Source organism: Leopardus geoffroyi, chromosome D3 (assembly GCF_018350155.1).
Source record: "Leopardus geoffroyi isolate Oge1 chromosome D3, O.geoffroyi_Oge1_pat1.0, whole genome shotgun sequence".
In the NCBI taxonomy this organism is placed as follows: domain Eukaryota; kingdom Metazoa; phylum Chordata; class Mammalia; order Carnivora; family Felidae; genus Leopardus; species Leopardus geoffroyi.
This window is the reverse complement of record NC_059339.1, coordinates 77,526,548-77,554,092: the sequence shown is the minus strand read 5'-3', so window position 1 is coordinate 77,554,092 and position 27,545 is coordinate 77,526,548. Positions and strand designations below refer to the sequence as shown.

General features: G+C 53.6%; 1 protein-coding gene and 1 pseudogene across 1 annotated transcript; one reads left to right on the top strand and one right to left on the bottom strand.

Annotated features, from left to right (window-relative positions):
• The first annotated feature begins 1,903 nt into the window (after positions 1 to 1,903).
• Positions 1,904 to 6,914, top strand: RAX (retina and anterior neural fold homeobox). Its single transcript, XM_045457841.1, has 3 exons — positions 1,904 to 2,405; positions 2,715 to 2,968; positions 6,026 to 6,914. The coding sequence occupies exons 1-3, from the start codon at positions 2,117 to 2,119 to the stop codon at positions 6,515 to 6,517; spliced, it is 1,035 nt and encodes a 344-aa protein (XP_045313797.1). The 5' UTR covers positions 1,904 to 2,116; the 3' UTR covers positions 6,518 to 6,914.
• Positions 6,915 to 14,299: 7,385 nt separating this feature from the next.
• On the bottom strand, positions 14,300 to 14,475 carry LOC123588646 (annotated as a pseudogene).
• Positions 14,476 to 27,545: the final 13,070 nt, after the last annotated feature.

Genomic DNA, 27,545 nt, shown 5'->3' with positions numbered 1-27,545 from the left:
GCTTGCTATTTTAATTTACCTTTTTATAGGCCTACTAAAAAAATAGAGCGATTTGTGTAATGACCACCCCATATGCCCATCACAGACAATTCATCATCCCATGCTCCTTAATATAGTCACATGTTCTTTTGTGACTTTGGGGGCGCCTGGCTGACCAGCGAGCAGCTCTCGTTGGTATAGAGGTTGCTTACATAAACTTAAAACAATAAAATAAAGGTGAGGATTGGAAAATAGGTGGGGCTTTTTCTCCCTTGTTTCTTCCTTTGTCTTGTCTCCCAGGCTGGACGTTAAACTCCTCAAGGCCAGCGCCTGGCTGGCCTTTCTTTTCTTTTGAGGTTCTGGCATGGCCCACGTCAGTGGGGGACCCTCGGAAGGGAGGCGGTAACCCTTCATCGGAATGCAAGCAGAAATAAACTAGCGGTGGGCATGGGGGTGGGGGGAGACGCCCCTGCGTGGAGATCGGAGCCCCCATTACAGAGGAGATTTTACGAAACTCTATTTTGTGTCTGTATGAGGCAACGGATGTTAATTAAATTTATTGTTAATTAAATTTATTGTGGCAATCGTTTCACAACAAACGTAAGTCACATCATGATACTGGCCACCTTAAACTTACACAGCGCTGTACGTCAATTATATCGCAATAAAACTGGGGAAATGAAAAAGAGTAAGAATCTCGAGTTCCTGAGATTCTTGGGAAAACATTTGGGTTCACGTTTCCTGCCAATAGTTTGGCGAAGGCGGACGGGCGTGCCGGGTCTGGCATCAGGTTCGAGAAGTGACAAGGTTATCAGTGGCGACCACGGCGATGACGGATGTGAAAAAACACTTGCCTGCAGTAACCATCATTCCACTTTGCGCCACGGAGGCCCCGTGGGGCTCCCCAAGTGGAAAGACATGCATGCAGCAGATTCCGCCTATAACCGCACCCCCCCCCCCAAGGACGTGAGAGGCCTGCACCCCAGACGAGGGTCCTTCTCCAGCCAGCCTGAGGCTGGGCCTTCTCCTTGGCCTGCAGATTGTTTGGTGGGGAGAGGGTTCTCCAGGAACAGTCTACGAGGGTGAGGGACCCCTGTTGGGTCTTCCACTGGGCCTGAGCCTGGCGGCGTGTCCGACTCGGGGCCTCCCAGCCTCCTGCTGGGCGGTGGGGCACTTGAGGTCACCGGGCGTGCAGGCACAGATGGCCCCACCGCCTCCTGGGGCTCCGCCCTGGAGTGAGGGGGCCTGCCGGCCCGCGCAAGTCCGAGGAGACAGGAAGGAGTAGTTAAAAATATAGAGACAAACAAAATAAACCCGAAGACCCAGGCTTGGGCCTACGGAGCCCAAAGAGGAGTGCCCTTGGGAATAAAAAGGGGGCGAAGGGAAAACTCAAACTGAGAAGTAGCGTGCGTGGACTGACTCCCTACGCCCCAGAGCCTGGAAGTTGTACGCTCCGTCTTTCCAAAGGTCGCCCCGGGCACTCTGCCCGGGCGGAGGAAAGTGTGCCTGAAGGCAGAGGGGAGTCTGGGGGAGGGAAGCCCGAGCAGCGAGGCAAGCCCACCGGGTGGTGGGGGAAGTGAGGCAAAGGGCGTCGGCCCCGTTGAGGCCAGACCGGGGTGAGCGGGCCCCAGAGCCGGGTCCCCAGGCCTGTCAAACATCCCACCGCATTTCCCTCGGGGTTGTGTGTGGAGCGTTTGGAGCGGATCGAGAGGTGGAGGGTGGAAAGTTCGGCGCGGCGGCCCCGCCCGGGGCGGCGGAACGAGGACCCCGAGGCGGGCGAGGGAAGGACCCGCCTCGCTGCGGGGGGAGGGGCCGAGGGAAGAGGCCGGGGCCGGGGCGGGAGGGGAGGAGCCAGGGCGAGCGGGCTCGCCGCCTTTAGCACCAGGAGCCCCGGCTGCCCCGAGTCCGAACTTCAGACTCCTGCAGAGACCCCGGCGGCCGCCGGCCGAGCGCTCGCCCGCCTCCAGCGCGCGCAGCCGGGGCCCGCGTCGCCCGCCGAGCTTGACCTTGGGTCGGGCCCCCGCGGGTGGGACCGCCGTGCCCGGGAAGCGGCGACTTCGAGCCTCTTCTCTCGGTCTCCCGAGCAGGCTGCGCTGCGAGAGCGCGGGCCGCGCCCTCCCGCCTCCTGGCGCTCCCCATGCACCTGCCCGGCTGCGCCCCCGCCATGGCCGACGGCAGCTTCTCGCTGGCCGGCCACCTGCTCCGCAGCCCGGGAGGGAGCACCTCGCGGCTGCACAGCATCGAGGCTATCCTGGGATTTACCAAGGACGACGGGATCCTCGGTTCCTTCTCGGCGGAGCCGGGCGCTCGGGGAGCGAAGGAGCGGGATAGGAGGCCGGGCGCGCGGGCCGCTTGCCCCAAGGCGCCGGGGGGAGGCGCCGAGCCCTCCGCGCAGCCTGCCCCGGTGCCCGCTCCCGAGTACGAAGGTGAGTGCGCACCCCCGGCCGCGGAAGGGCCCTGAGGCGTGCCCAAACTTAGGATCTCTGCAAGAGGACGGAGCCCCTACCTCGACTTTTATTAAGGCATTTGGGCGCGGGATTGGGTTTGGGGGTGTATATAAGCTTCCAGTTTGCGTTCAGAGAAAGCTTAGAGGCCCCCCGCAGCCTTATCCCCGACCTCCCGGCCCAACGCCCGGGAGGAGCCCGCGTCCCGCTGTCGGCGTCCCAGGGTAGGCCGACTGGGCCCAGGGATACTCCGGGGAGTGTCCCTGACCTTCTGGGGCTTCTTCGTCCCAGCCCCTCGACCCTATTGCCCCAAGGAGCCTGGGGAGGCGCGGCCGAGCCCAGGGCTGCCGGTCGGTCCCGCCACCAGCGACGCGAAGCTGTCGGACGAGGAGCAGCCCAAGAAGAAGCACCGGAGGAACCGCACGACCTTCACCACATACCAGCTGCACGAGCTGGAGCGCGCGTTCGAGAAGTCTCACTACCCCGACGTGTACAGCCGCGAGGAGCTGGCAGGCAAGGTCAACCTACCCGAAGTCCGGGTCCAGGTAAAGCGCCCCCGATCGGTCCCCGGGAGGGTCCCAGGCCCAAGCCGCAGCCAAACGCTCCCTTGAATCCCGGCGTCTACGCCTGTCACGTGGGACGCTTCCCATTGGTCTTCCTCGGCTCCGCTCGCGCAGAGCCTCGAAGGAGCGTCGCAGATCTTCCTTGTGCCCCACGACCGCCTCCGGGTCATTCTGTTCCAGTTTGTGGTAGCACCTCCCTGGGCCGGGGAGGGAGGGGTCTCCCTCTTCTAACCTAAAGAGAGGTATTAGAGATGGCTGGCAAGATGAAGGGCGACAGTTTCGTAGACGCAGCCGGGATTGGGGCGGGCGGCGGTGAGTAGAGAGGGGAGGTAGGCAGCGTGGGGGGGCGGACGGATTGGGGCCCCGAATGCCACCTCCTCAGTAACTGCGCTCACCCTGCTGAGAAACGAAAGCCCCCGTCTGCCTGCAAGGACCCTGGCGCCTGCAGTTGAAGGTTTTGGTGGATTTGTTTCAGAAACTGACTTTTGCTTCTTTGGTGTACATCCAACCAAACTTCCCGCTGCTGCAGAGGCCTTCTCTCTCTCTCTCTCTCTCTCTCTCTCTCTCTCTCTCTCTCTCGTAAAGGGGTTTTCGCTTTAATTAAAGCTGAATTATCTTTAATCCCTGATCATTAAAATATTTGAAAGCCTTAAATATTTGCTAGTCATCTGTGAAAAATCTGGGAGGATTTCCAAATTAGGAGACTTTGCAGAGGCCTGAAAGGGAGTCATTGGGAACAAATTTCACTGCATCTGAAAGGCGGTGGAACTAAGATGAGGTTTGTGCGTGTGTCTGATGAATTACATTTCCAGGGAGTGAAGATATTCAGACCTTCGGGGGCTTTTCGCCTTACCTTAAGAGTAAAAGGGGCCAAGCTTTTGCCTTTTGTCCCTTCTGCTCATTTAGGAGTTTCAAGTCATGAGTAAATATCATGGTTTTCAAAACTAGTTCCCTCATGTGACTCAGGATGGCAAGGGCCCTTCTGTTTCTCTTAATTTGGGGACAGTCGAGCTGCAATGGTTTCATTGAAGGTGTGGACATTTTTGCACCTGCTTTTCGGGGTGGGGGTGGGGGGTGGGGGGAAGAGGGTGGGGGAGGGGGAGGAAAAGAACACAAGTGAAAGATGAAGGAGAGGAGAGACAGTCTTCCAACCAGGGGCGCCTTCACACCTGACATCACCTCCGTCCTACCTTCCTTCCTCCCTCTTTATTCGTTTAGGGATTTGGGCTCTTCCTTTAAGTCATCAGCTTGTTGAGATTGGTGTCTGCGACTTCTCTGTGACCACAGGGCCAGCACAGTGCCCAACATATGGCGGGTTCTTAACACATGGCTATGATGTAATCAGATGGGGGGGGGGAGTCTACTGTGGGCCTCCAGCTGTGTGGAGGGCAGCAGCTCAACCCTAGAAGAAAGGACGTCCCGGTCCTTAGTCCTCTGACTTTGAATACTGGGTGGGAGACTAGAGCTGATGTTTCCGGGGCTAGAGTGGGGCCTGCAGGGAATTAGAGGAAGCCGTGGGATGAGAGCCCTTCCCATGTTGATGTTTCTCTTCTATTATCAGCAACTATCTCATGTTTCTGGGGGAAATTAGGGCCTCGGCAACGTAGATGAATCTTTTGTGGGAAGAGGACGAGGTTACTTACGGGTTTGTTCTTTTTCTCTCCCCCGCCCCACCCCCAACCCTAACTTTGCAGACACTTGCCCTGCTCTGCCTAGGTGCTGGGGGACTGTCTCCTCAGGGCTTCTAGGAAGTCCCCTCCCCCGCTGACTCAAAGCTGCCTTCTCCCTTCTGAGGTCACCGCTATTCTCCTATTTCCCTCTAGAAACATATCACTGAGGCCACCAGTTCGGCCAAAGTTCTTTCTGATTCTCTACTAAACTAGACCAACGAACTCTCTGTTCTGTGTCCAAGGGTGGTAACTTGGTGGTGACACCTTCGTCACACCTTTTCTTGTGCCTTTACCTAATCAGAAATAGACATTTTATCATTAAGAGATCAGACTTCACTCTTGGTGTGGACTTTCTATATGTAAAGAAAAAAAAAAAGGAAGGAGGGAGGGAAGGAAGGAAGAGAAAGAAGGAAAGAAAGAAAGAAAGAGGAAGGAAGAAAAGAAAGAAAGAAAGAAAGAAAGAAAGAAAGAAAGAAAAAGAAAGAAAGAAGGAAAGAAAGAAAGAAAAGAAAGAAAGAAAGAAAGAAAGAAAGAAAGAAAGAAAGAAAGAAAGAAAGAGAAAGAAAGAAAGAGAGAAAGAAAGAAAAAGAAAGACAGACAGACAGGCTTGAACTCACTGAACTCATCTTAGAGTAATGTCAAAGTTGACTCCGAAAAGTCAACGTAAATATAATAAACTTGAGCTGTTGTAATCATTGGAAGCCATTTATAAGAAACATCAGAAATGCTAAAGGGATACTAATTAAATAAGAACGAAGATCTTTTTAAAGCAGCAACTCAAGCTCGGGATAAAACACCCCCTCTTGCTTCCACCAGTCACCACAACCAGTAATTCCTGGAAATGGAATTTAACACCCAGTGTGGCCAGTTAGGGTACTTAGAGTGTGTATGCGTATGTTTACAATCGAGCCGAAAGGTAGGCCAAGCACAGAAAGCCTGAGCCGAAACCAGCCACGGAGAGCCGTACCATCGAGGGAGGAAGCAAAGTCTAAACCCAAGTGCCAAGGGGGGCTGCCAGCCACCAGGTCACCGAAATCTGGTGCCATGTGGTTTCCGAAATCCTGGGTCCGATCCCCAAGGTTAACTTCACTTTTTTTTCCTGAGCACCTGCTGTGTGCCGCCAGTGGGAAACAGATACAGCCACAGCTGTGGGTGAGGTAAACAGGGGCCCGGGTGGGACACGGATGAGACAAAGACTCTGAGAGGAGGGAGGAGGCAAAAAGGGGAAAACGGGACGCAAAAGGAAGGAGAGCGTAGGGGTGGGGTTTTCCTGGGCGGGGGGAGAGGGGGTCGTCCAGCCTGGCGCAGGGCGGGGACGCGTCCCCACGCCTCCGCCGCAGCCCGACGGCCGCTGTGCTGCCCTCCGCAGGTGTGGTTCCAGAACCGACGGGCCAAGTGGCGGCGGCAGGAGAAGCTGGAGGTGTCGTCCATGAAGCTGCAAGACTCGCCCCTCCTGTCCTTCAGCCGCTCGCCGCCCTCGGCGGCCCTGGCGCCCCTCGGGACGGGCCCGGGCGGCGGCGGCGGGCCGGCGGGGGGAGCCCTGCCACTCGAGTCGTGGCTCGGGTCGCCGCTGCCGGGCGGGGGCGCCACGGCGCTGCAGAGCCTGCCGGGCTTCGGGCCGCCGGCGCAGAGCCTGCCCGCCAGCTACACGCCGCCGCCGCCGCCCTTCCTCAACTCCCCGCCGCTGGGCCCCGGCCTGCAGCCTCTCGGGCCGCCGCCGCCCGCCTACCCGTGCGCTCCCGGCTTCGGGGACAAGTTCCCGCTGGACGAGGCGGACCCGCGCAACAGCAGCATCGCGGCCCTGCGCCTCAAGGCCAAGGAGCACATCCAGGCCATCGGGAAGCCGTGGCAGGCCCTCTAGGGCCACCGGGGACCACATCGGGCCGGACCACCGCCCCGGGAGCCGCCCCGGAGCCGCACGCGCGCCTCCCTCTCTCCTTGGGGTCCCCCACTGTCACTCTCCCGAGCCGTCTGAAGCTGCAGCCAGGCGGGGCTCCAGGACGCGCGCGTCTGTCCCCGGCGCCCCGGGGAGGGCTGACCACCCGGCCTGCCGAGGCCCTCCGGCCACCCCGGCCCTGGTGCCGGAGGGGGAGAGGCGGCCGGGCCCCTCGGGGTTCAGCCTGACCTCGGCGTGGCTACCCCCAGAAAACGACAGCTGGGAGGACGGGGAGGCCGAGAAATAGAGTTCGAGGAACTGTTTGTACGCGTAGTTTGAAGTCCTGGGGAGGAGAATTAAAGGTTGCCTTGTTTTGGTTTGACTCTGGTTAAGGGCGCTCAGGCCTCGGTGGCGGGGAGGGAGACGCGTGTGCCCGAGTGGGGGTACGGGAAGGGCCGCGGGGACGCGCGGGGTGGCTCGCGGGGAGCGGAGGACTGCGCAGGAGCTGAGTCTCCCTCCTGCGTCCCCTGCGGGGGGCGCTGTGCTGCGGCGGAGACTCGGCGCCCTTCACCAGGGCTCCCCTGCCCCGGCGCGTGCGGGAGCGGCGTGTGTGTGGGGCTCGGGGAGTCAGGAGCCCAAGGCTCACCCCGCTGCGCGTTCCCAGGCCCTCTCTATGTAGCCCAATAGCCCAGCCGCGGCTGCTACTTTGAAGGCTCGACCCCAAGAGGAAGCGTCTACGTCACCTTCCCCAGGGTGAGAGGTGCAAGACCCAAAGCCCCTGTCGGCCCCGCCCCTCTTTTCGGCGCGCCACCGCCCAGGACCCCTCTAGGATCGCTGTCCGGGTCACGGGCTCGGTGCCAGGACTGATGACGTTGGTCCTTCAAAGACTGGGGCAAAGCGACCTTTCCTCTTCTCATCCGGGCGCCTCTCTCGCTTCCCCAAGTCGCTTCTAACCCCCAACGCCCGCGGTCCTGTTTAATGCTTCTCCGGTGAGCGGCGGCGCTCAAGTACTGTGTCCCGGGCACATCCCGGGCTGTGTCCGCTGTTCTCTGGCGCCGGCTCTGGGGCGGGAGAGAAGCCGGAGGTCTCCCTCCAGCTTCCGGAGCATCCGCGGTACTCGGGGGGTCCCCGGTGAAGGAGGGCCGGGGACTCCCAGCCTGAGCAGCCACGGTATCCGCAGTTGATCCTGGAAGCTGGGCCGCCTCGGGAATGAGCCGGATTCCCCGAGCGCAGGTCCTCTGGGCCTCCTTGCTACGAGCGCACCCGAAAAGACGCGGCCGGAGCCTTGGCTTCATCAACCCACTACTGTTTGTCGTTCGTTAGCACGTTCGTGAGCCACCCCAGCCCCCTTGCCTTGTCGAAATGAACCTACCTCCCTGGGAGGTGGAAAACATGCAATGATGGACCGTAAGGCTTTGTGTGAACTACCAAACCCCACACAAGGCGCTACACAGTGTGATCCCGCCTCTCTGATCCCACGGTATCCCTGCTCTGGCGTTCCTGAAACCAACTTGGAGAGCGGATGACTGTCCTGGGGCTGGGGGTAGAGGGGGTGTCGTCGCGGGATTCAGGCCTTGCCAGGAGGGTCCCGAGAGGCTATAGCACCATCAGAAGTGTGTACCCCCAGGCCCCCCTGCGGTGCCTTGCATATGGCAGGCCGCTCAATGAGGTCATTTCGCCCAAGAGGTAGGAAGTAACACCTGCACGTCGTGGGGGAAATGAATGGATTGGCCAAGTGATACCAGCCATTGGCATGGGAAAAAAAAAAAAAAGTAAACAGGATGAATGTGTAAGTAAATTTCTTTCAAGGTGGACTATTCTCTTTCATCCTGTAATGCCCTCGGTTAACCGGGAATGATTTATTCAGAGTACTCCCACCTTTCCTGGTGAGTACCTGCTCTGCCTCCCTTCTCCTTCCTGGGTCCTGGGCACCCCTGATCCGGTCCATCCTATCACCAAAATCTTCCTTGGTTCCCTTAAATCACTTCCATGATTATTCATTTTGCGTCTTTTTTTTTTTTTTTTTTTGAGAGAGACAGAGCAAGCAAGGAAAGGGCAGAGAGAGAGAGAGAGAGAGAGAGAGAGAGAGAGGGAAAGAGAGAGACAGAATCCGAAGCAGGCTCCAGGCTCAGAGCCGTCAGCACAGAGCCTGACGCGGGTCTCGAACCCACAAGCCGAGAGATCACGACCTGAGCCGAAGTCCGACGCTTAACTGACTGAGCCACCAGGCGCCCCTCATTTTGCCTCTTTATGCCATGTTTCTTCCTATTCTTTTTTCATCGGCACCTTTCCATCACTTCTTTCTCCTCTTTTATACTACTTAGTGTGAGAATGAATATTCTAAACCCTCTCTTTGGACACCGACAGAGTGAGCCCTGCCTGGACGTCAGGGACACGTCCTTGGAAAACGATCAAAATACTAACAGCTAATGATTGTTGAAAGCTTGCCACAGGCCGGCATTCCCGCAAGCAGCTTACGTCGATTGACTCATTTAAGCCTCACAGGGACCATGCCAGGAAGATACAATTAGCCTCCTCTTATAAATGAGGAAACTGAGGCACAGGGAGGTAGCGTCAGTGAATACTGCTTGTAAGTAGAAAGGCCCGAAAATCTGGTCAGTTGACGACCACAGCGCACTGTTCCGGACACACTTGCTGAGTAAGCGCTCCTCTTTCGATTCCCGGGAGCAACTCATTAGGCCACTTGGGGAATTAAGGTCCTGAGGTGTGAGGGGTCGTTCCTGGGCTTCCATCAGCCCCAGCGCCCCTCTCCACCCCATTCCTGGGGGCTGCCTAGGAGCTCCAGCAGTAGAGGTGCAGAAGAAGTGGGAAGCCAGGACTTAACTCAGGCTGGAGGTGAGAATGACTTTCGCTAAAGAATATTAAGCCCCGGACGACCCCGAAACACGGGAAGCTGCTCGAGTTCCCGGCTGCAGAAAGCACTTTGCGCAGGCGCTGGCCAAGGTGGAGCCCGGGCTTCCGAAGCTGGATCGTGCCGGCTCTGATTTGGGGCGGGCACGAGTCCCTCCGGGACTCCGGGGAAGGGGTCTCCTGCGCTCGAAAAATGGTTCCTGAGCCTTCCATGATGAGGCTGCGGGTTTGGCGGCGGAGAGCTTCCAGTGTCCCCCGAAGGGAAGCGAGAACGAGTTGGGAGTGGGTCTACAGGGTTTGGGGAGGAAAGACACTGCCGCCCAAGCACAGCGGCCTGAGTCTCGAGGCAGACGCTCATTCGGGTTGACTGCATTCAGTCCATCTAAGAGGGAGGCCTTGGGAGCTTCCTCCCCAGAAGACGACCTGGGCCGTGACCCGCCGCGGGAGGAAAGCAGGTGAGTCTGCTGCAGAATCGCTCCCGCGTCCCTGGCTCCGAGCCGCGCGGGGCGGGGCTCCAGGCCGGGGGGCGGGGCGGGGAAGGACGCCTCGGATTGGGCCACTCCGAGAGAAGGGCGGAGTCGGGCGCGGCCTGGGGAGCTGGGGCGCTCCCGGGCGTGTGCGCAGCGGGGACCCAGGGCCCGGAGATCCCCGACGCGCCGAGCCTTGCCGCCCCGGCCACCGCCCCAGCGTCGCGGGGCGTTTCACTTTTCCCGTTTTCCCCGTTTTCCCCATTTTGGAGGCGTCTCTTCTTGCCCGTGGGAGGGTCGTGATCATACTGCGTGCGTGGGCTCCGGCTTCTGGGTGGCGATTTTTCTCTCCCGCGGGGACGCAGGGGACCGAGGGTCACCCGTTTCTGGAGCCACGGAGTCCCGGGGCGGCCGCGGGGCCCTCCTTGCTCCGTGTCCTCCACGCTGCGGCCCCGGGCCCGTCCAGGCTTTCATCCGGGATTGGGTGGCTTGGGTGTGCCGCTTTGCGCCCTGCGGGCCCGAGTTTTTACCCCTGCCGCCCGGGAGGGTGGTCGGGAACGGTGTGGGTGACACAGGATGGGAGGACTGGGAGAGACCCCCTGAGAGGGGCAGGCTTCGGCCAGCGGTCAGCAATTGGCCTGGGGTGGCCCCGATGTATTGACTTATTTTAAACAGATCCTTCAAGTGTGGGAGATGGGAAATCCCTTCCCGCCCCCCACTCCCGTCTCCAGTTAACCCAGAATCCAAAAAGCGGAGACAGGGAATCCTAATCCTCCCCTCTCTCGGCCAAGTTCATCGGTTAATTGAAAGGCTTTGTGGCCAGATTCTGGAAGCGGGGGCCGCCCAGGACCCCGCTCCCCGGGAGCCTCGTCCGTCCCGCGGGCGGTGTCTGGTGGGAACTTCAGGAGTGCGGACTCAGCCGTCCCAGCGACTTTAACTTTGGACGTCCTGCCTCGCGGCTCCCGCCACCTCCCCGCCCCCGCCCTCCAGCCTCGCCGCCTGCGCTTCCCAGTCTCCATCCGAGCGCTCCTTTTCACCGACAGAACCTTAATACACGAATAGCATCCACGCCTCCAGGAGCCCAGCAGGAAAAGATTTCCGGGGAAGATAAAATTAATGAAAAAGCCTGCACTTCCTCTCTGCACAGCGAGCGCGAGCTGCGCACCAGCCCTCGGGGCTCGGCCTGCGTCCTAACTGGCCTGGGAAAGGCGCGGCCCCGCAGCGCCCGGCGGGCGCGCCGGACAGTTCAAGAGGCGGATGGTGCGCTTTGTGGCCAAAGTCGTCCCCTTAATTGGGAACTGGCTCTAATAATCTGGCCTCAGCTTGTTAACTGTACAATAGTGGGCAGAGTTAATGACTCATTAGTGATTAATTCTTTAACTGTGCCTTAATTACTCACTGTAACCCCCCTTTCGTAAAACTGGATTAAATCGTCTGGATCCTTGGCCACGTCTCTCACAGCTCTGGAAGACCCTTGGAGAACGCCAAGTTCCCCCCAACTTCGGCGGGTCGGCTTCCTAAAAGCAGGTGCAGCGGCGCCGCCCCTCAGCCTGAAAAGCGGGGCGATCTGTGGGTCAGCGGAGCTGTGACATTGCCTGGTCGTGACCTTCAACCCCCGTCCCTCCCTCCTCCCCCACACACCAGAGCTGGATCTCCAAGATGTCCCCTCCTCCCTCAGCACCTTCCCTAACACGCCTGAGATGTAACACCTCATTTTAGAAGTTTTCCTCTGCTCAGTACTTGGCGTGGGTGTGTGTTCACAGTAGATTTTGAATGGATGGTATACAATGGTGCCTTTCTTCAAAAGTTCCCTGAGAAAGTTCTTTCCAGTGCTAACAGTAGCTGGAGTCTAGATATAGTCTCTCCATTGGTGCTTTTATATATTAAAAAAAATGGACCTTGAATTTTTTCACCCTCTGAATTGTCCTGCAATCTTGATCCCTTCTGGAGACCCGTAAGGCAAGGCAGGCATGTAGTGATGGACAATAAGAATCTCCACCCTCCCGGACAATGCCCGCTGGGGGGGGGGGGGGTTGCTCAGTCACTTGAGCATCTGACTCTTGATTTCCGCTCAGGTCATGGTCCCAGGGTCCGGGGTCGAGCCCCACATAGGGCTCCCCACTGAGTGCGGAGCCTGTTTGAGATGCTCTCTCTTCCTCTCCTTCTGCCCCCCTCTCCCACTCACACACACACACTCTTTCTCTCTGATAAATAAAAATAGATAAATAAAAATTTTTTAAAAAAGGATCTCCATCCTCAAGGAGCATGGTCTCAGTAGAGGAATGGACCCATTTCCTCATATGTTTTCAAGCACCTACTGTTTTTCTCCATTTGGTGTTCCAGAGGCCATCCAAAATAGATTACGTTCCAAACAAAACTTACTCATCTCTGCTCTGTGGCTTCCAATAAACCTCCTTAAAACCCTTCTGTCTTCATTCCTAGCCACCCAAGGGATATGAGAAACATTCTTGAAGCCTTGGGACAAGTTATTTTCCATGTCCTTTCCACCTCTTACTTTTCTCAGCCATATAGCCTCCAAATCTTAGCTGCCCAGAAGCAAGACACCTCCCGGCCTTCCTGCCAATTTAGATATGATTAAATCTATACCAGTGTCCTAGAAGGAAGACACTTCTAGGAAGCACATTCTTAAAGGTGACCAGCCCGCCCTGCCCCTGCCCCCAGGCAGGTGTGAAAGGCCGGTGCCGGAGAACCCATCTTGGACCATGTCATGAAGCCATGTGTTGAGGGGGTTGAGTAACAGGACAGAAGGGACCATATGTGCTAAGTCCCTGACACCGGAGCACCATTAGTAGCTCTGGATTGCTATCAGGGCGATTTTAAGTCTATTTTGTGTCACTGTCAGCCACACCCAGACCTAATTCACCCATTCCTTTAACGCCTACCTGCAGTTAATTACTTAGCTGCGTTGCTCTTACTTCAGAACACCTCCACATTCATCTGTCCTTGACGTTCTCTGCCAGTTCTCTAGTTCGGGGCTTCATTCTCTCTCCCCCAGGCAGCGTTTCTCTTGCGGCACTTACTACATATGCTCCGATGTTATGGTGGTTTCTTCATGATTCATTCACAACCATTTATTGAGTTCTCTCTCTCTTTCTCTTTCTCTTTCTCTTTCTCTTTCTCTTTCTCTCTCTCCTTTTCTTTCTCTTTCTTTGCTAGGCTCTGGAGCTATAAAGATGTGGCTTCCATATGGATCTGCTTGGCAATCAATCTTCAATCAACCCTTCACACTATAGCCAGAATTAGTATCTCAAACAATTCCTCTGCTTGAAACAATTCCTTAAGGCCAATGGGACAAAAAGCTGAGCTCCTGGTGAGTATGGCCTCTGAGGCTCTTTTGAATCTGACCCGACCCATCTTTCCAGGCTTGTCTCTGGCACTCTTCCTCTTTCCTTGCCTTCCTCTTTCCCTCTTTCCTTTCTTGCCCTCCGTTCAAGTGACACCAGAGTACTCGGCATCTCACTGGCCCACCATGTGCTTTGTCACTTTGTGGCTCTGAGCACAAATGGTCCTTCTGCCTGGAAGGACTTCCCACCCTCCCGCTCCCGGCAACCTCTGTCAGGACCTGACTCAGATGCCACTGCCCTCTGTGCCCCTGGCCTGCATTCCTGCAGCAGTCAGTTCCTTGCTCCCTCTTCAGCACACACCCAAGGGCACTTTGTCGATGTCCACTTGAGGCTGCTCTAGTACTTATCCCGTAGTGTTGTCTATGGTCCCCGGCGAAACTGTAGGATCCGCTGTCAGATTCTTCTCAGAATATTCAGTGCCTGACCCCATGGAAGCACCCAGTAATTGATGAGCAATAACTAACACAAGGGGTGTGTGATCCCCAGAGAAAGCGCCACATTCTATGACACCTTATCACAAGGAAAGCTGCCTTAGCCTGTGAAGTCACGAAATCACGGCAGACTTCCCGGAGGAAGTGACAGACTGAACCCTGAAGGGGAAACAGAAGAAAACAGGGAGGAGTTGAGGGGTACAGGAGGTCACCGCATCGGCAAAGGAAGAGGGAGCAGGGCTTGTCTAAGGCTGTCAAACGAGGCTGGTCTGGCGGGATCCATAGGACAACTTCGAGAAGTGTGTGGCTTGCCAAGACTCATAAAGCGGGGGATTTCCCAACATAAGAGAACCCAAAACTAACTCACGTCTGCTGCAGGTGGTGACACGGTCATGTCCTATAGATCATCCTGCCTATATAGCGTGGAGAAGAGCTTGGAAAGAGGGAAGAGAAGGTTCTAGAAGACCAATCAGAAAGCTATTGCAGTAACTGAGGGAAAATGGGAGCTTGGCCTCGTGTGGCGACAAGGTGGCCAGGTTGGAGGTTGAATGAGGAGATTGTCAGTTCAGTTTTTTGTTGTTGGTGCTGCCCCTGGTGTGTGTGTGTGTGTGTGTGTGTGTGTGTGTGTGTGTGTACCGTTCCTGCAATATGGGGTCGTGCGCAGGGTGGACGTAGCAACCCGTATTCCCTCTCCCTGCTCCCCAAATCCATTGAGTATATTGTCTTCAGCTCCAGGACCTATCAGATCTTAAACTGCTAAGAACAGATACTACTTTGGCTCGAACTTAGCCAAAAGGCTGAGAAATGATTTTTGTTTTTAGTTCAGTGTTGGTCAAACGCGTTTGACTGAAGACAATTCCAAGTACTGGTTTGGGGCTCAGGGGAAGGATCCGGGCGCTGAGCTCGGGCAACAGAAGATAATTGAAGCCATGGGCATACAGGAGGTTGCCCAGGGGGAGGGGGCCCAGGGTAGCGGGAGGACACCGAGGTCAGAGCCTTGAGAAACGCCAGCATTTGGTGGCCAGTGTTGGAGGAACCAGGCGAGTGACAGAAGGAAACCGGGGAAGTGTGGGGGCTCGGAAACTGAGGAAAGAGGGTTTCAAAAGAGAAAGAATCGGCAACAAGAATCGCCATTATTGGGGCACCTGGGGGGCTCAGTTTGGTTACGCGTCTAAATCTCGATTTCCGCTCCGCTCTTAATCTTGCAGTTCATGAGTTCAAGCCCCACGTCGGGCTCTGTGCTGACGGTGCATAGCCTGCTCGGGATTCCCTGTCTCCCTCTCTCTCTGCCCCTCCCTCACTCGCATTCTCTCTCTCCCTCAAAAATAAATACACTTTCAGAGATTGCTGTCATTTTTAAAACTGAAAAATTAGCCAGGGATGAAAAGCACAAGACCGCATTCTTGCTTCCTACAGGGGGCTGGGATGCAGCTGTTTCGCAGATGCTGCCAGTACCTCCTGCTGCCTGCAAAGTAATCGGTGGCGGCCCAGCCCCCACCGGCACCTCCTCTCGTTCCACATCTCCGAAGAAAGTGAAATAACACAGCGTCCTAACCGTGGCACCCGATGATCTGAAACTCGTTTAGTATAAACTTTTCAGTCCTTTCTACCCTAAGGCTCCAACTTCCCTTTCTCCGGCACGCACTCTGCTCCACACGCCCTCTGCTTTTGCCCGCCTCGGCTCGCCCTTGAACTTGTCCTGAGCTCTCCCACCCCTATGCCTTCCCCCAAGCTCTTCCCTCCACCTGGAGTGTCTTCCCCCCGTAGAAAATGCTTTAAGGTGAAGGAAAATTAAGGTGCAGTATACCCGCATTTCTGGGATGTAGCTAGAGCAGGGCTTAGAACGATGTTGAGCAGCAAATTGCCCGCATTGAGAAGGCCTGAAATCTACAACCTAAGCTTCCGCCTTAAGACACTAAAAAAGAAGGTCGGGCGAAACCTGAGGTGAGCAGAAGGGAGAAAGTAACAGACATCAGAGGGGAAATCAATGAAACGGAGAATCGACAAGCAAGAGAGAAAATTACACAAAAAATACCTGATACGCGGGGTCACCAGGGGAATGGAAGACAAAAGTGCCACGAGACATCCCTCCACGCCTATCGGCATGGCTAGGATCAAAAACTCAGCAGCCAGAGGCGTTGGTGGGCATGTGGAGGGGTCAGAACGCCCGTGCGGCTTGGAGGGCATGATGTTAGGTGAAAGAAGCCAGTCACAAAAGACCCCATACCACACACGTGGAAATTCATACGAAAGTCCAGAATGGGGAAATCCACATAGACAGAAAATCGATTTGCTGCTGCTTCGTGCTGGGGGACACGGGCATGGGGACAGAGGGGGCGATGGATAAAGGATTTCTTCTTGAGATGATGGAAATGTTCTAAGATGGGCTGTGATTATGGATTATGGCACGTATCTTTGAATATGCTGAAAACCATTGAACAGCCTACCGTCAGTGGCTGAAATCATAGCGTATGTGAATTATACCCCCAAGTCGTCTAAAAAACACAGCACGGTCTTTCCGCCGAGCTCTTGCCGCTTCCATCCCCTTCAGGCACTTGTGTTGGAATCATTTCCCTAAAAAGCGTCTTCATTTGGCTGCCCCCTTGCCAGGTGAGCCTGGCCCCCGGTGCTTCTCCTGCAAGTTTCAACTCTCAGCTCGTCTTTGCCCTTCCAGGCTCACCCTGCATGCCTCACTCACCCATTTCCTTCCCCGTCGACCCCTCTTGGTGGCAGAGACCCTCGGCTCTAAACAAGCAACCTGGACGGCATCTTGTTCCCCCCAATTCCGTCTGCATTTTATTACTCAAGGTGGGCAATACCGTTTCGTCCCAAATGACAGACCAGCCGAAAATGCCAGCTCTCTTGGAAAGAGAGCAGTCCCTTAACTTTATTCTGTGATGCCAAAGCTTGGCCGGAGAGGACCTTTTCTGCCCGGGGCCGTTCAGAGAGGTAGAGATGGGGCTGGGGGTGCCTGCGAGGAGCGAGCATGAAAAGAGGGAGGCCCGAGGCCCAAGGGAACCAGGGTGCCATTTGCACAGCCCAGGCCTGCGGACATGTAGGATTGTTCCTGCTTTCTCACCTGGGCGCATGCTAACTGTCCCGTGTCTGTGGCCTTTTCTCCTCTCCTCTGTGTCTAACCCTAGTTCAAAGCTCATCTCCCCCAGGGATCTCTCTTTGGTTTCCCTGGCCACAGTCTTCTTACTTCCCCAGGATCAGTCCGTCTTGTTGCATCCGTGAATTCCCCTCCTTTGTCCTCCCCCACTCCCCTGTGAAAGCAAACGAGCCCCCTGTTAATGTGACTGCCTAGCGTTTGACCAAACAAAGCCTCTGTTCCAGGCTCCAGGGTTCGCCTGCAAGGCTTTGTACTCAACTCACAGGGCTGTGTGAGGATTCAAACGACTCTCCTCTGTCTTTTGTAGATTTTGTTTGATTCGGGGTGAGAAGCGCCCCTTTAAAAGTACCATCACAGGGGCGCCTGGGTGGCGCAGTCGGTTAAGCGTCCGACTTCAGCCAGGTCACGATCTCGCGGTCCGTGAGTTCGAGCCCCGCGTCAGGCTCTGGGCTGATGGCTCAGTGCCTGGAGCCTGTTTCCGATTCTGTGTCTCCCTCTCTCTCTGCCCCTCCCCCGTTCATGCTCTGTCTCTCTCTGTCCCAAAAATAAATAAACATTGAAAAAAAAATTAAAAAAAAAAAAAATAAATAAAAAATAAAAGTACCATCACAGAGAGATGACTGGATTTCTTGTTAGGAGGGCACGGGAACCTCATTTCCGCCACCAACTTGATATGTGGCTTCAGGCAAAGTAGTCTGCCTGGCTGGAGTTCCTGGGCTGTGAAACGAAGGGGGCTAGACCTCAGGGCCTCTACTGTCCTCCCAGCTGCAAAGTTGTGCCCAGCTAATGCACTTATTTTCAGTAATTTGGCTGAGGGTGCCATCTGATGGCCATTTTGAGAACTTCACCTGCTGATCGTGCCCGAGAAGCTTCCTTATACTGGAATGCTTCCTTTCCAGCAGGGCCGGCAATAAGGGCCGTTTAAAAATGTTTCATTATTTGTTATTTGCACCGCAGGGTCAAAATTACAAATTTTAAATACTGTTGTGCACTCCCGAAATCAATTCTACTCTATACGTTATATGTTAATTAACTTGAATTTATTTTTAAATTTTTTTTAATGTTTATTAATTTTTGAGAGAGAGAGAGAAACAGAGAGAGTGTGATTGGAGGAGGGGCAGAGAGAGAGAGGGAGACACAGAATTCGAGGCAGGCTCTGGGTTCTGAGCTGTCAGCACAGAACCTGACGCGGAGCTTGAACTCACGAACCGTGGGATCACGACCTGAGCTGAAATCAAGAGTCCGACTCTTAACCAACTGAGCCACCCAGGCGCCCCTCTAGCTTCTGGCAATTCATTGGCTTGTGAGAGCATAACCCCTGTCTTCAGATGGCACTCTCCATGCGTGTGTGCCATCCAAATGTCCCCTTTTCATAAGGACACAGTCGTATTGGATTAGGGGCCTGCCCCACTTTAGTAAGACTTTAAGTTCCCTCATTAATAATGAACATGATTTCCAAATAAGGTCACATTCTCAGGCAGGGGGTGGGGGGTTCAGGACTTCACTATGTGAAAGTAACAGCGTTGGGGACTTGCTGTCGTTTCGTGTATTTATACACTGGCTAGTAAGGAGCCTATGGAGACCCAAGGCTGGGTAGTATCTGATAACCAACCCCAAGTGACTTGGCCCCGAATGGGATCCGATGACACACACAGCTGGGCTGTACTTGAGGGACGGGATACGGTACCGAGGGCTGCCACGTGAGTTGGAAACTTGGAAACTTATGTTCACACAAAAACCTGCACAAGAACGGTCGTGGCGGCTCGGAACCAAAGTCAGCCCACAAATCCCCGCCCCCCCCCCCCACCGCCCCGCAGGTGAGTGGCTGAACAAAGTGACTCCCAAACCACAGAATCCTGTTCAGCAAAATAGAGTCAACCATGGACACATGTGGCAATTCAAACGCATCCCCGGGGAATCATGCTGAGGGAAGAAGGCTAATTCCAAAAGACTTGTGTTCTCTACACTCCCATTTATATACTTTTGAAATGACAAATTTGAGAAATGGAGGACAGATGAGTGCTTGCCAGGCGGAGGGTGATGGCAGGGCAGAGAATGAAGTACAAAAGGGCGTCAAGAGGGACAGCACAGTGTTGAAACTGCTCAGTATCTTCTTTTTTTTTTTAGAGACAGAGAGAGCATGCGTGAGCAGGGGAGAGGGGCAGAGAGAGAGAGAGAATCTCAAACAGACTCCATGCACAGCGTGGAGCCTGATGTGGGGCTCAATCCCACAACCCTGGGATCATGACCCGAACCAAAATCAAGAGTCAGATGCTCAGCCGAGCCATCCGGGTGTCCCCAAACCGTTCCGTATCTTGATGGTGGCGGTGGATACACGAACCTGCAAAGTGCTAAAAGTGTGTGGAGCCCAAAATGCACGCGCACACACACACACACACACACACACACACAAGCACAAATGGGGGCAGGTGTAACTGGGAAATCTGAATAAAAATCAGATGACCATTTCACTGTCAGCATCCGGGTTGCAATATCGTACTACAACTTTGCAAAGTATTACCATGAAGAGAAACTGGGCAAAGTGTACAAGGTATCTCTCTGTATTATTTCTTGCAACTACATGTGAATCTATAATTCTCTCAAGGTTTTCAATTAAAAAAGGAAGTTTCACCTACTTGGGAGGAGTGGTGATGAAAGGATGGGTTCTCTGAGGAAGTGACATTTAAGTCAAGACATGAATGTAAAAGGGGGGGGGGGCAGCAGAATGTGCAAAGGTCCTGCAGCCGCAAAGAGCTTGGTAAATCCATGGAACTAAAAAGGAGACCAGTGAGACCCAAGTGGGGAGAAGCGAGGCTGGAGGCAGCAGCCAGACCAGGCAGGGCAACAGACTGTTCTAGAGATTTGACCTTCCACCTGAGAATAGAGAGAGACTACGGGAAGTTTTGAGCAGCAGAGTTCCATGATTTGTCATGAACTTGGGAACGCTCACCCAGGTGTGGGTTGCACCTGGGTGCAACCCAGGGATGCACACAGAGAGACCGCCGGGGCCATGTGGCAACAGGAAAACCATTTGAACATCCACCGAGAAGAAGATGGACTGAGAGGCCACGTGCGGACGAATACTGGGCTTCACGGTGGGACTTCTTTTTTTTTTTTTTTTTTTTTTCAACGTTTATTTATTTTTGGGACAGAGAGAGACAGAGCATGAACGGGGGAGGGGCAGAGAGAGAGGGAGACACAGAAGCGGAAACAGGCTCCAGGCTCTGAGCCGTCAGCCCAGAGCCTGACGCGGGGCTCGAACTCCCGGACCGCGAGATCGTGACCTGGCTGAAGTCGGACGCTTAACCGACTGCGCCACCCAGGCGCCCCGGTGGGACTTCTTAATAAAGAGTTTGGGGTGTGGGCCTTCTGGTTCAGCAGGAAATCTAAAACCTACGGACGGATCCTGGTGGGGGTCTACTAGAAACTAAAGCCATAAGTCACCCCAGCCACCACGTGAGGCCAGAGATTTCCTTCCCTCGATTACTCTGGAAGCCACAGGCTTACCCAGCGGTGCCAGAAACGCGGCCACCTCGGAGTCACTCTGGTCGTGCACCTGGGCCACAGGCGGCATCCTCCTGCCACCCGCCTCGGCTAGGACTCCTGTGACCCATTTCCTTTAAGTGTCAACTGATAAATGGCTTCTCGTTTAAGGGGCAGATGGTTGAGATCGCATTGTTGGGCTTTCGGCCGACCCAAAAGGAAGAAAGTCAGCCCCAAGGCGAGAGAATAAGTCAAAGGCGGGGCCCAGGCCTCGGCCCCTGCGCGAGTGAGGAGGGTGGAGGGGAGGGGGCGCCACTGCCCCGCCGGGGTTGAAGCCGGACGAAGATGCCTCTTGACATCTTCAAATTTTGAGAGAGGTTCTCACTTCACACGACTCTCTCTCTCTCTCTCTCACACACACACACGCACACACACACACACGAAGAGCCACAAGACTATTTGAAGCAGGGGGAGGTCAGACGGGGTGGGTGCCACACAGACCAGAGTTCTTCATCAGGATTCCACGTAGGGTCTCGCTGTTTGGTTTGTTTCCAGATACAGTGAGAGCCTCACAGAAGAATCTCTGGGGTTACATGGTCTGGTCCTGAGTTCCCATGAGATTCGATTCCAGCTCGGTTCACTCACCAAGGACGTTTTTTACCAGCAGCATTTCAGAGTGAATGGCATTGTCTAGTGATTTTGTCTCTTTTTTTTTTTAATGTTTATTTATTTATTTTGAGAGAGAGAGAGAGAGAGAGGGAATGCGAGCAGGGGAGGAGCAGAGAGAGAGGGAGAGAGAGAATCCCAAGCAGGCTCCTCACTGACAGCACAGAGCCCCACGCAGGGCTCGATCTCATGAACCGCGAGATCACCACCTGAGCCAAAACCAAGACTTGGGCGCTCAACCAACTGAGCCATCCAGTGCCCCGATTTCGCCTCTCCTTAAACAGACTTTCTTACTTCTTCCGGCCACTGGCTAGGAAGGGAGTGAGTCTTCAGAATCAGTCGGGACAGCAAATGGTATGCAGTAAAACCCTTTCAAAACATTGCTCACACAACTAGAGAATCACAAGCAGGGACAGGAATTTAAACAATATTGTTGAAAAAGGCGTGGAGTAGTCCCCTTGCCCCCCACATACCTTAAACCGGGATTGTAACCTCCATGCCTAGAGTGGGTAGGCAGGTAACGCACCCAGATAAGCAGGGAGGGGTGGACGTTAACGTGTGGTGAGGACTGTGGCCAAGTGGACAAGGTGAGCCCTGTCCCCGGGGACAGCCCCAGGCAGTGATGGCCTTTAGGGAGAGCGGGATTTTGCAAGAGCTTGCAACCTGGATAGATTTTTAAATCTGTGCTACAGATCCTAATTTTTGAAGACACTGTTCCGTTGAATAGCATGTCTATAGTAGCATCTGACCAGCAGGTGGCCGGTTCCAGTTCCTGACGACTAACTAAATTGCTTTTCACATTAGTCCCTTTTCTTTTCTCCTGCCGACCCCAGGAGTTAAGCGCGAAGAAAGGAGCCATCTCTACAATCTTGTCTGGACTTTCCAGGGTTTTTTTTTGTTCTGTTTTGTTTTTTGTTTTAATTTGAGCCCAACCCCCAGCCTGCCCATTTAGGCTGCTTCTGGCTGGGGCATCTCGGGAAATTGCTGGGGGGAGGAACCAGTTTGAAGCTCCCTATTTCCTTTTCATTTCTGTTTATTTCGGTGGTGGAGTCAGAGGGGCATTTATGTTGTTACCGTGGTGGCCATCTGTCTTGCCGGGCGAAGAACGCGGTACAGGCTGAGGGACGCCTGGACTGAAGCCAGGGGCGGCCTGTCGACTGCAGTCCAACATCAGAGCTTCAAGCAACAGCAACGGACTATTGCCCGCTTGTAAAGACTCGCGGTCTTATAACGAATGGGAGGCCTTGGCGTGAGCATTTTGAGAGCGGACTAAAACCCAGCCGGTCTGTCCTTACTAGCAGGGACCGCCTTTCGAAACCGCTGTACGGATCCAACCGGGGTTGGGTGAAGTCGCGAGGAGTGAGGTTCATGCTTGCCGCGCGTTGGACATCCATCCCAACTCACTTCTGCCATCCATCCCAACTCAATTCCATCCTCCTTCCTCACCGAGAGAGTCTTGATTTTGTTAAGCGTCCTGCCCCTCCCGCCGCGTGACTCATCGGTAAATCCTAATCAGGGGAGGTCAACCCTAGTGGTCGGATTCCCTTCATCAGTGGCAGGGTTAGAGCAAGCCTGTGGCCCCATTGGTCACTGAGGTGAGGGATTAGAGACTTCCGGGAAAGGATTTATCACTATTAATAACGTGCCGCCTAAAAAAAAGATGGCCTCTCTTCTTCCTTTGGAGGTTGTCATGTCTGGATGTGACACCCGGAACTCCAGCAGCCATCCTGTGACCATGAGAGAAGGCAGCTTAAGGACAAAGCCGAACTGCCAGTGGCAGGGTGTCAAGATGGAAAAACCCACATCCTTGGGATCTGTTTGAGCCCCTACATTAAATTGAACTACACAACCTTGAATCCCACCTCCCTGTGGAGTTCTTGTGAGAAAATAAGTCTTTTTATCTTCTATGCAAATCTGAATTAAAGGGTTTCTGTTACTAACAGCCAAGGTGTCCCGACTGGCACAATGTTCATTCTCGAAGGTCTACGGTAAAGTCTCGTTTCCATCTAGAGTCAGGTGGAATCGTTCATTCATCATCCCTTAGTTAGTTTAATGAGTCTGATCACAGGGCAAAGAAAAGCCTGGCCACAGGTAGAACCCCCACATGATCCAGCAATCCCACCTCGGCGCCCCCAAAGGAAATAAAATCAGCGTCTCGAACACTCTCATGTTCACTGTGGCATTACTCACAATTGCCAAGACTGAAATGTCTGTGGTTGGATGAATGGATAAAGAAAACGCAGTGTTTAGAGGCGGTAGAATATGTTTCAGCCTTAGAAAGAAGGAAACCCTATCGCTTGGGATGATGCGGGTGAAACTGGGGGTCCGTAAGCTAAGGGAGATAAGCCAGACGCAGAAAGACACAAACTGCACGGTGTCACTTGTAAGTAGGATCCAAAAGAGTTGAACTCAAAGCAGCAGAGTGGAATGGTGGCTGTTAGGGCTCAGGGACAGGGGAAAGGGGAGGCGTTGGTCAAAGGGCACAGCATTCAGTTTGCAGGATGAATACATTCTGGAGATCTAGTGCACAGCGTGGTGACTGTGGTTAATAATTCTGTATCGGATATTTGAGATTTGCTGAAAGGAGATCTTAACTCTTTGCATCAAAAAAAAAAAAAAGAAAGAAAGACAAAGAAAAGGAAAGGTGACATGAAGTCAGGGCTGTATTAACTAGCTTGATGGTGGCAAACATTTCACAATGTGTATGTGTATACCTTAAATAGACACAATTTTCGTCTGTCCGTTATACCCCCCGAAAGCTGAAACACAAAACAAACAAAAAGGCAAACAGACCAAAAAACGAGGCTCTGGGCTCCCTTCTTCCCGTTTGTTTACCAAGTCCTCCCGTTCCTGAAGGAATGTGCGCGAAAGAGTGTACATCTACCTCTCTCTCTTTCTCTCTCTCTCTCTCTCTCTCTCTCCCTCTCTCTCACACACACAAACACACACACACGCATCCACATACAAAGACAGGTGTGACGCAGTCGGAAGGGGCTTTTGCATGCTAGTAGGTATTTGGAAAGGATCACATCTTAGGTTTACTTTTAGCAATTAAAGATAACATCCAACCCACAAAACATCATGTCTATTTCAGTCCCTTGTTTTCAAAGATGAAGGATATATAGGTCGGGCCACAGAGAAAGTACACTGTCTAGAAGTCTTCCGGTCATGTCAGTGTCACGACCCACTAACTCCATCCTGGAATCCAATCCTGTCATAGTCTGACATGGCAAATCCTGCCTACCCAACATCCTCCCTCTTCTTTTTTTTTATTAATGTGAAGGGAAATGTGGCTGTTGGGGGGGGGGGGAAAGGTGTGGGAAGGGCGGGTGGTAGCAATGTCCCCAGCTGGAAAAACTACATTTCTCAGCCTCCTTTGTGGCTGGAACTGGCCAGTTCTCACTCAGAGACAAAGGCTGAAGATTTCAAATAGCAGGGCGGGCGTGTTTTGTGCCCGAATATCATGGCCCCTGCAGAAGTGTGGAAAGGTAACATCCGGGAGGAAAGTCCATCCGGGAGGGATGGACTCTCCCGGGTCTCTGGAGACAGAGCTGGGGGAGAGCCACCAGAATGTTCTCTGGTGGAGGAGTGAGGCAAGAGCAGGGCATGATTACCGCAGCTGAGTGGAAGGACCAAGAACATTCTCATTCTCTCCTTGGAGACTGTCTCAATCCACCCGTGGCCACCTCTGTTGGTATACGTTCTGTAAATTATGTGGGCTGGGGAGAGCGGAAGGAAAGCCAGAGGGGAAACGGAGAGATGTGTCTGTGTTTTATCTGGGTCTAATTAAGGAAGTGATTAATTGGAAGACACAAGGCCCCAAGAGGCAAAGGTGAGAGCCCTTTCCGTGATGACCATGGTGCTTCTGCTTTGGGAATGGCAATCGTTTGTCACCGTGGGTTTACCCTTGAAGAAGCTCTTTCACGGTGTCTGAATGAAGCGGCCTTTGGTCGAGGCGATAAATAACGTAAATTCCACAATTTACTTAAATGACTGCCTCCTCATCTGAGCTGGGTTACAATGCTTTGCGATGAGCAAGTAGGCCCAGGAGGAACTGAAAGGTGGGCATCGCGGGGCTGGAAATTGTACTGCACAGCTTGAAATGCCTGCTTGGTGTGTTACCGAACCTCTGATGGCAAGCCAAGACTGCCAAATTACCCTGAGCAATCTACCCTGTACCACTTAAAAAAAAAAAAAAAAGACTGTGTTTCCAAAAGAACGAATTTGAAGGAGATTGCTTTCTTCCCTTCTGGATTCTTCCTTCTATTTATCCTGCTTGGCCGCAAGGGCTTCTAAATATTGTCACCTCTTAAAAGCGATCTTCTCTTCTTGCTCTATGCACACACACCTGGTCTGTGTGCCCTAGAAAACAGCCACCAGGCTCCTGTGTCCCTAGAGTCTCCCGGATGGATGTTAACTGTTCTCTAAAAGAGGATGGGCAGAAATCAAAAAGAGGGAATTTTTTTTTTGAGAAAAAAAGGAGAGGCGGGACATGTTATCTGTCTCTGACCATATAGTGTGGACCCCCGCTCCTTTCTTTGATAGCGTCCCATGGTTTCAGTCCCGTTTTCCCAAGCTAGAAGCCTCAAAACTACATTTCCCAGTTTCCCTTGTGGCTCAATCCAGACACGTGATCTGGGGTTCACCAATCAGACACAGACGTTCAAAACTCTAATGTGGAAGTCAGCCAAAAAGCTTTGAAGGAGCTTTCCGAGGGGGCACCTATCACTTCAGGCACAAGGGGCGGCAGAGCCAGTGGAAGAGAGTGCCCGCTCAGGCAGTTCTGCAGAATGCTTTAGGGCTAGCGGGGCATGCGCACGAACCACCTCATCGCCCGGGGCAGGGGCGTGGCTTTGATCCTGGACGCTTGTGGTTTAGCCTTAAGCCCGTTTCTCCGTCTTCCCTGGCTAGTATGTTCTCCGAAAATTTCCTTTCCTACTAAGACGAACCGGGGAGGATGTTATTTGCAGCTAAAACTTAACCCTACCCAGCGGGGAACACACTATGACATGTGATAGGACTGCGCTTGCAGAGGAGGGTTCAAGAAAGCTCTTCTGGAGGCGCCCTGGTGGCTCATTCTGTTAAATGACTCTTGATTTGATTTTGGCTCAGGTCATGGTCTCATGGTTCATGGGAGGGAGCCCCCAGTCGGGCTCCGCGCTAATGGCATAGAGCCTGCTTGGGAGACTCTCTCCCTCTCTCTCGCTCTCTCTCTCTGCTCCTCTCCTGCTCTCTCTCTCTCTCCCCCTCAAAATAAATAAATAAACCTGAAGAAGAAGAAAAAGAAGAAGGAGGAGGAGGAGGAGAAAGCTTTTCTAGTAGGGAAAAGTGTATCTCTTAAATAAACGGATTCTAATGCTAACTTGCCTTGGTACAGAGGAGCCCCTGCAAGGGTCAGGAGATTTGAGGGAGCTGTTCTTGTGTCTTGGAACACATAGAGAAAAAATAATTGCAGCCCAAACACAGGACCACATCTACTTTCACGACACAAGCAAAGAAGGGACAGTCTAGACGGAGTGGTTCCAGGAGTATTGCCTTTCTCTCCCTGCCTGAAAGGTCACCGTTAGAGAAAGCTCCCCCTAGGTCTGGAACACTGTTTCCATCTTCACGAGTGTCCTGTCGGAGGGCGAGTCCTTGTGATCGGGCTTACCCCTTGATCAACAGCTGCATGGCAGACTGTAGCTGACCCAGTTCTTGGGAAAGACACCAGAAAAGCCTCAGGAAGAGGAAGGTGGCAGGATGTTGACAACACATTGCCCGTAGCTCCCCAGATCTGGCTCTGTTGTAAGTTGTGAGTCAACACGGTTTTAAAAGAAATTAGAACGAAAACATCGCATCTTACGTGGTTCTTTGACAATCAAAACAAGAGCGAGACAAACCTCTCTCCTGTTTCAAATGTGATTTCCCTAAATGAAGGAAATCTAAACATATGGCACAAAGCTTTAAAATCTGTTCATGTGTGAATGTCATGATAAATTTGGAACCGGTGAGTGTTACCAACCACCAGGCCGTGTCCTCTGGAAATGGAAGGGAATCTCCCGAATTCATCTTCTCCTCTTGCTGTGGAGCTGGCTAAATCTGTCGGTGGCGACCACTTTCCTCCCAGATTGGCCATGAAGTTTTGAGGAAAGAGCCCTATTTGCTAGGCTTAAGGGGAGGTTAAGACTGAAGGGGAGGTTAAAAACGAGACAATGTGGGCAAAGTTAAATGCTGCAGAAAATCTGGTGCCTTTGGATGTTTGAATCCTACTTCCATCTACTATGTGACCTTGGCTGAGTCACTGGACCTCTCTAACGCTGTTTCCTCATCTATTACATGAGAATGCTCCTTCTCAGCTTATAAAACTGTAATGAGGAGAATATTGATAACATTGGCCAAATACCCAGTCATGGTAAAGGCTGAAGAAATGGGAATTACTAAGTGACAAACAGGCCTCTACCTTCAGCCTAACCCATGCAATGGCAAGGATAAGGGAATATGAGCTTCTAGTTGAAGCCTCTAGAAAGGTTATAAGCCAACTACAAGGATGCAGTAAGCGGCCTTCGGAGGGGAGAGTTAAACATGCAGCCTTCCTTCATCAGTGAGCACACAAGTTCATTATCAAATTGTTCATTAATC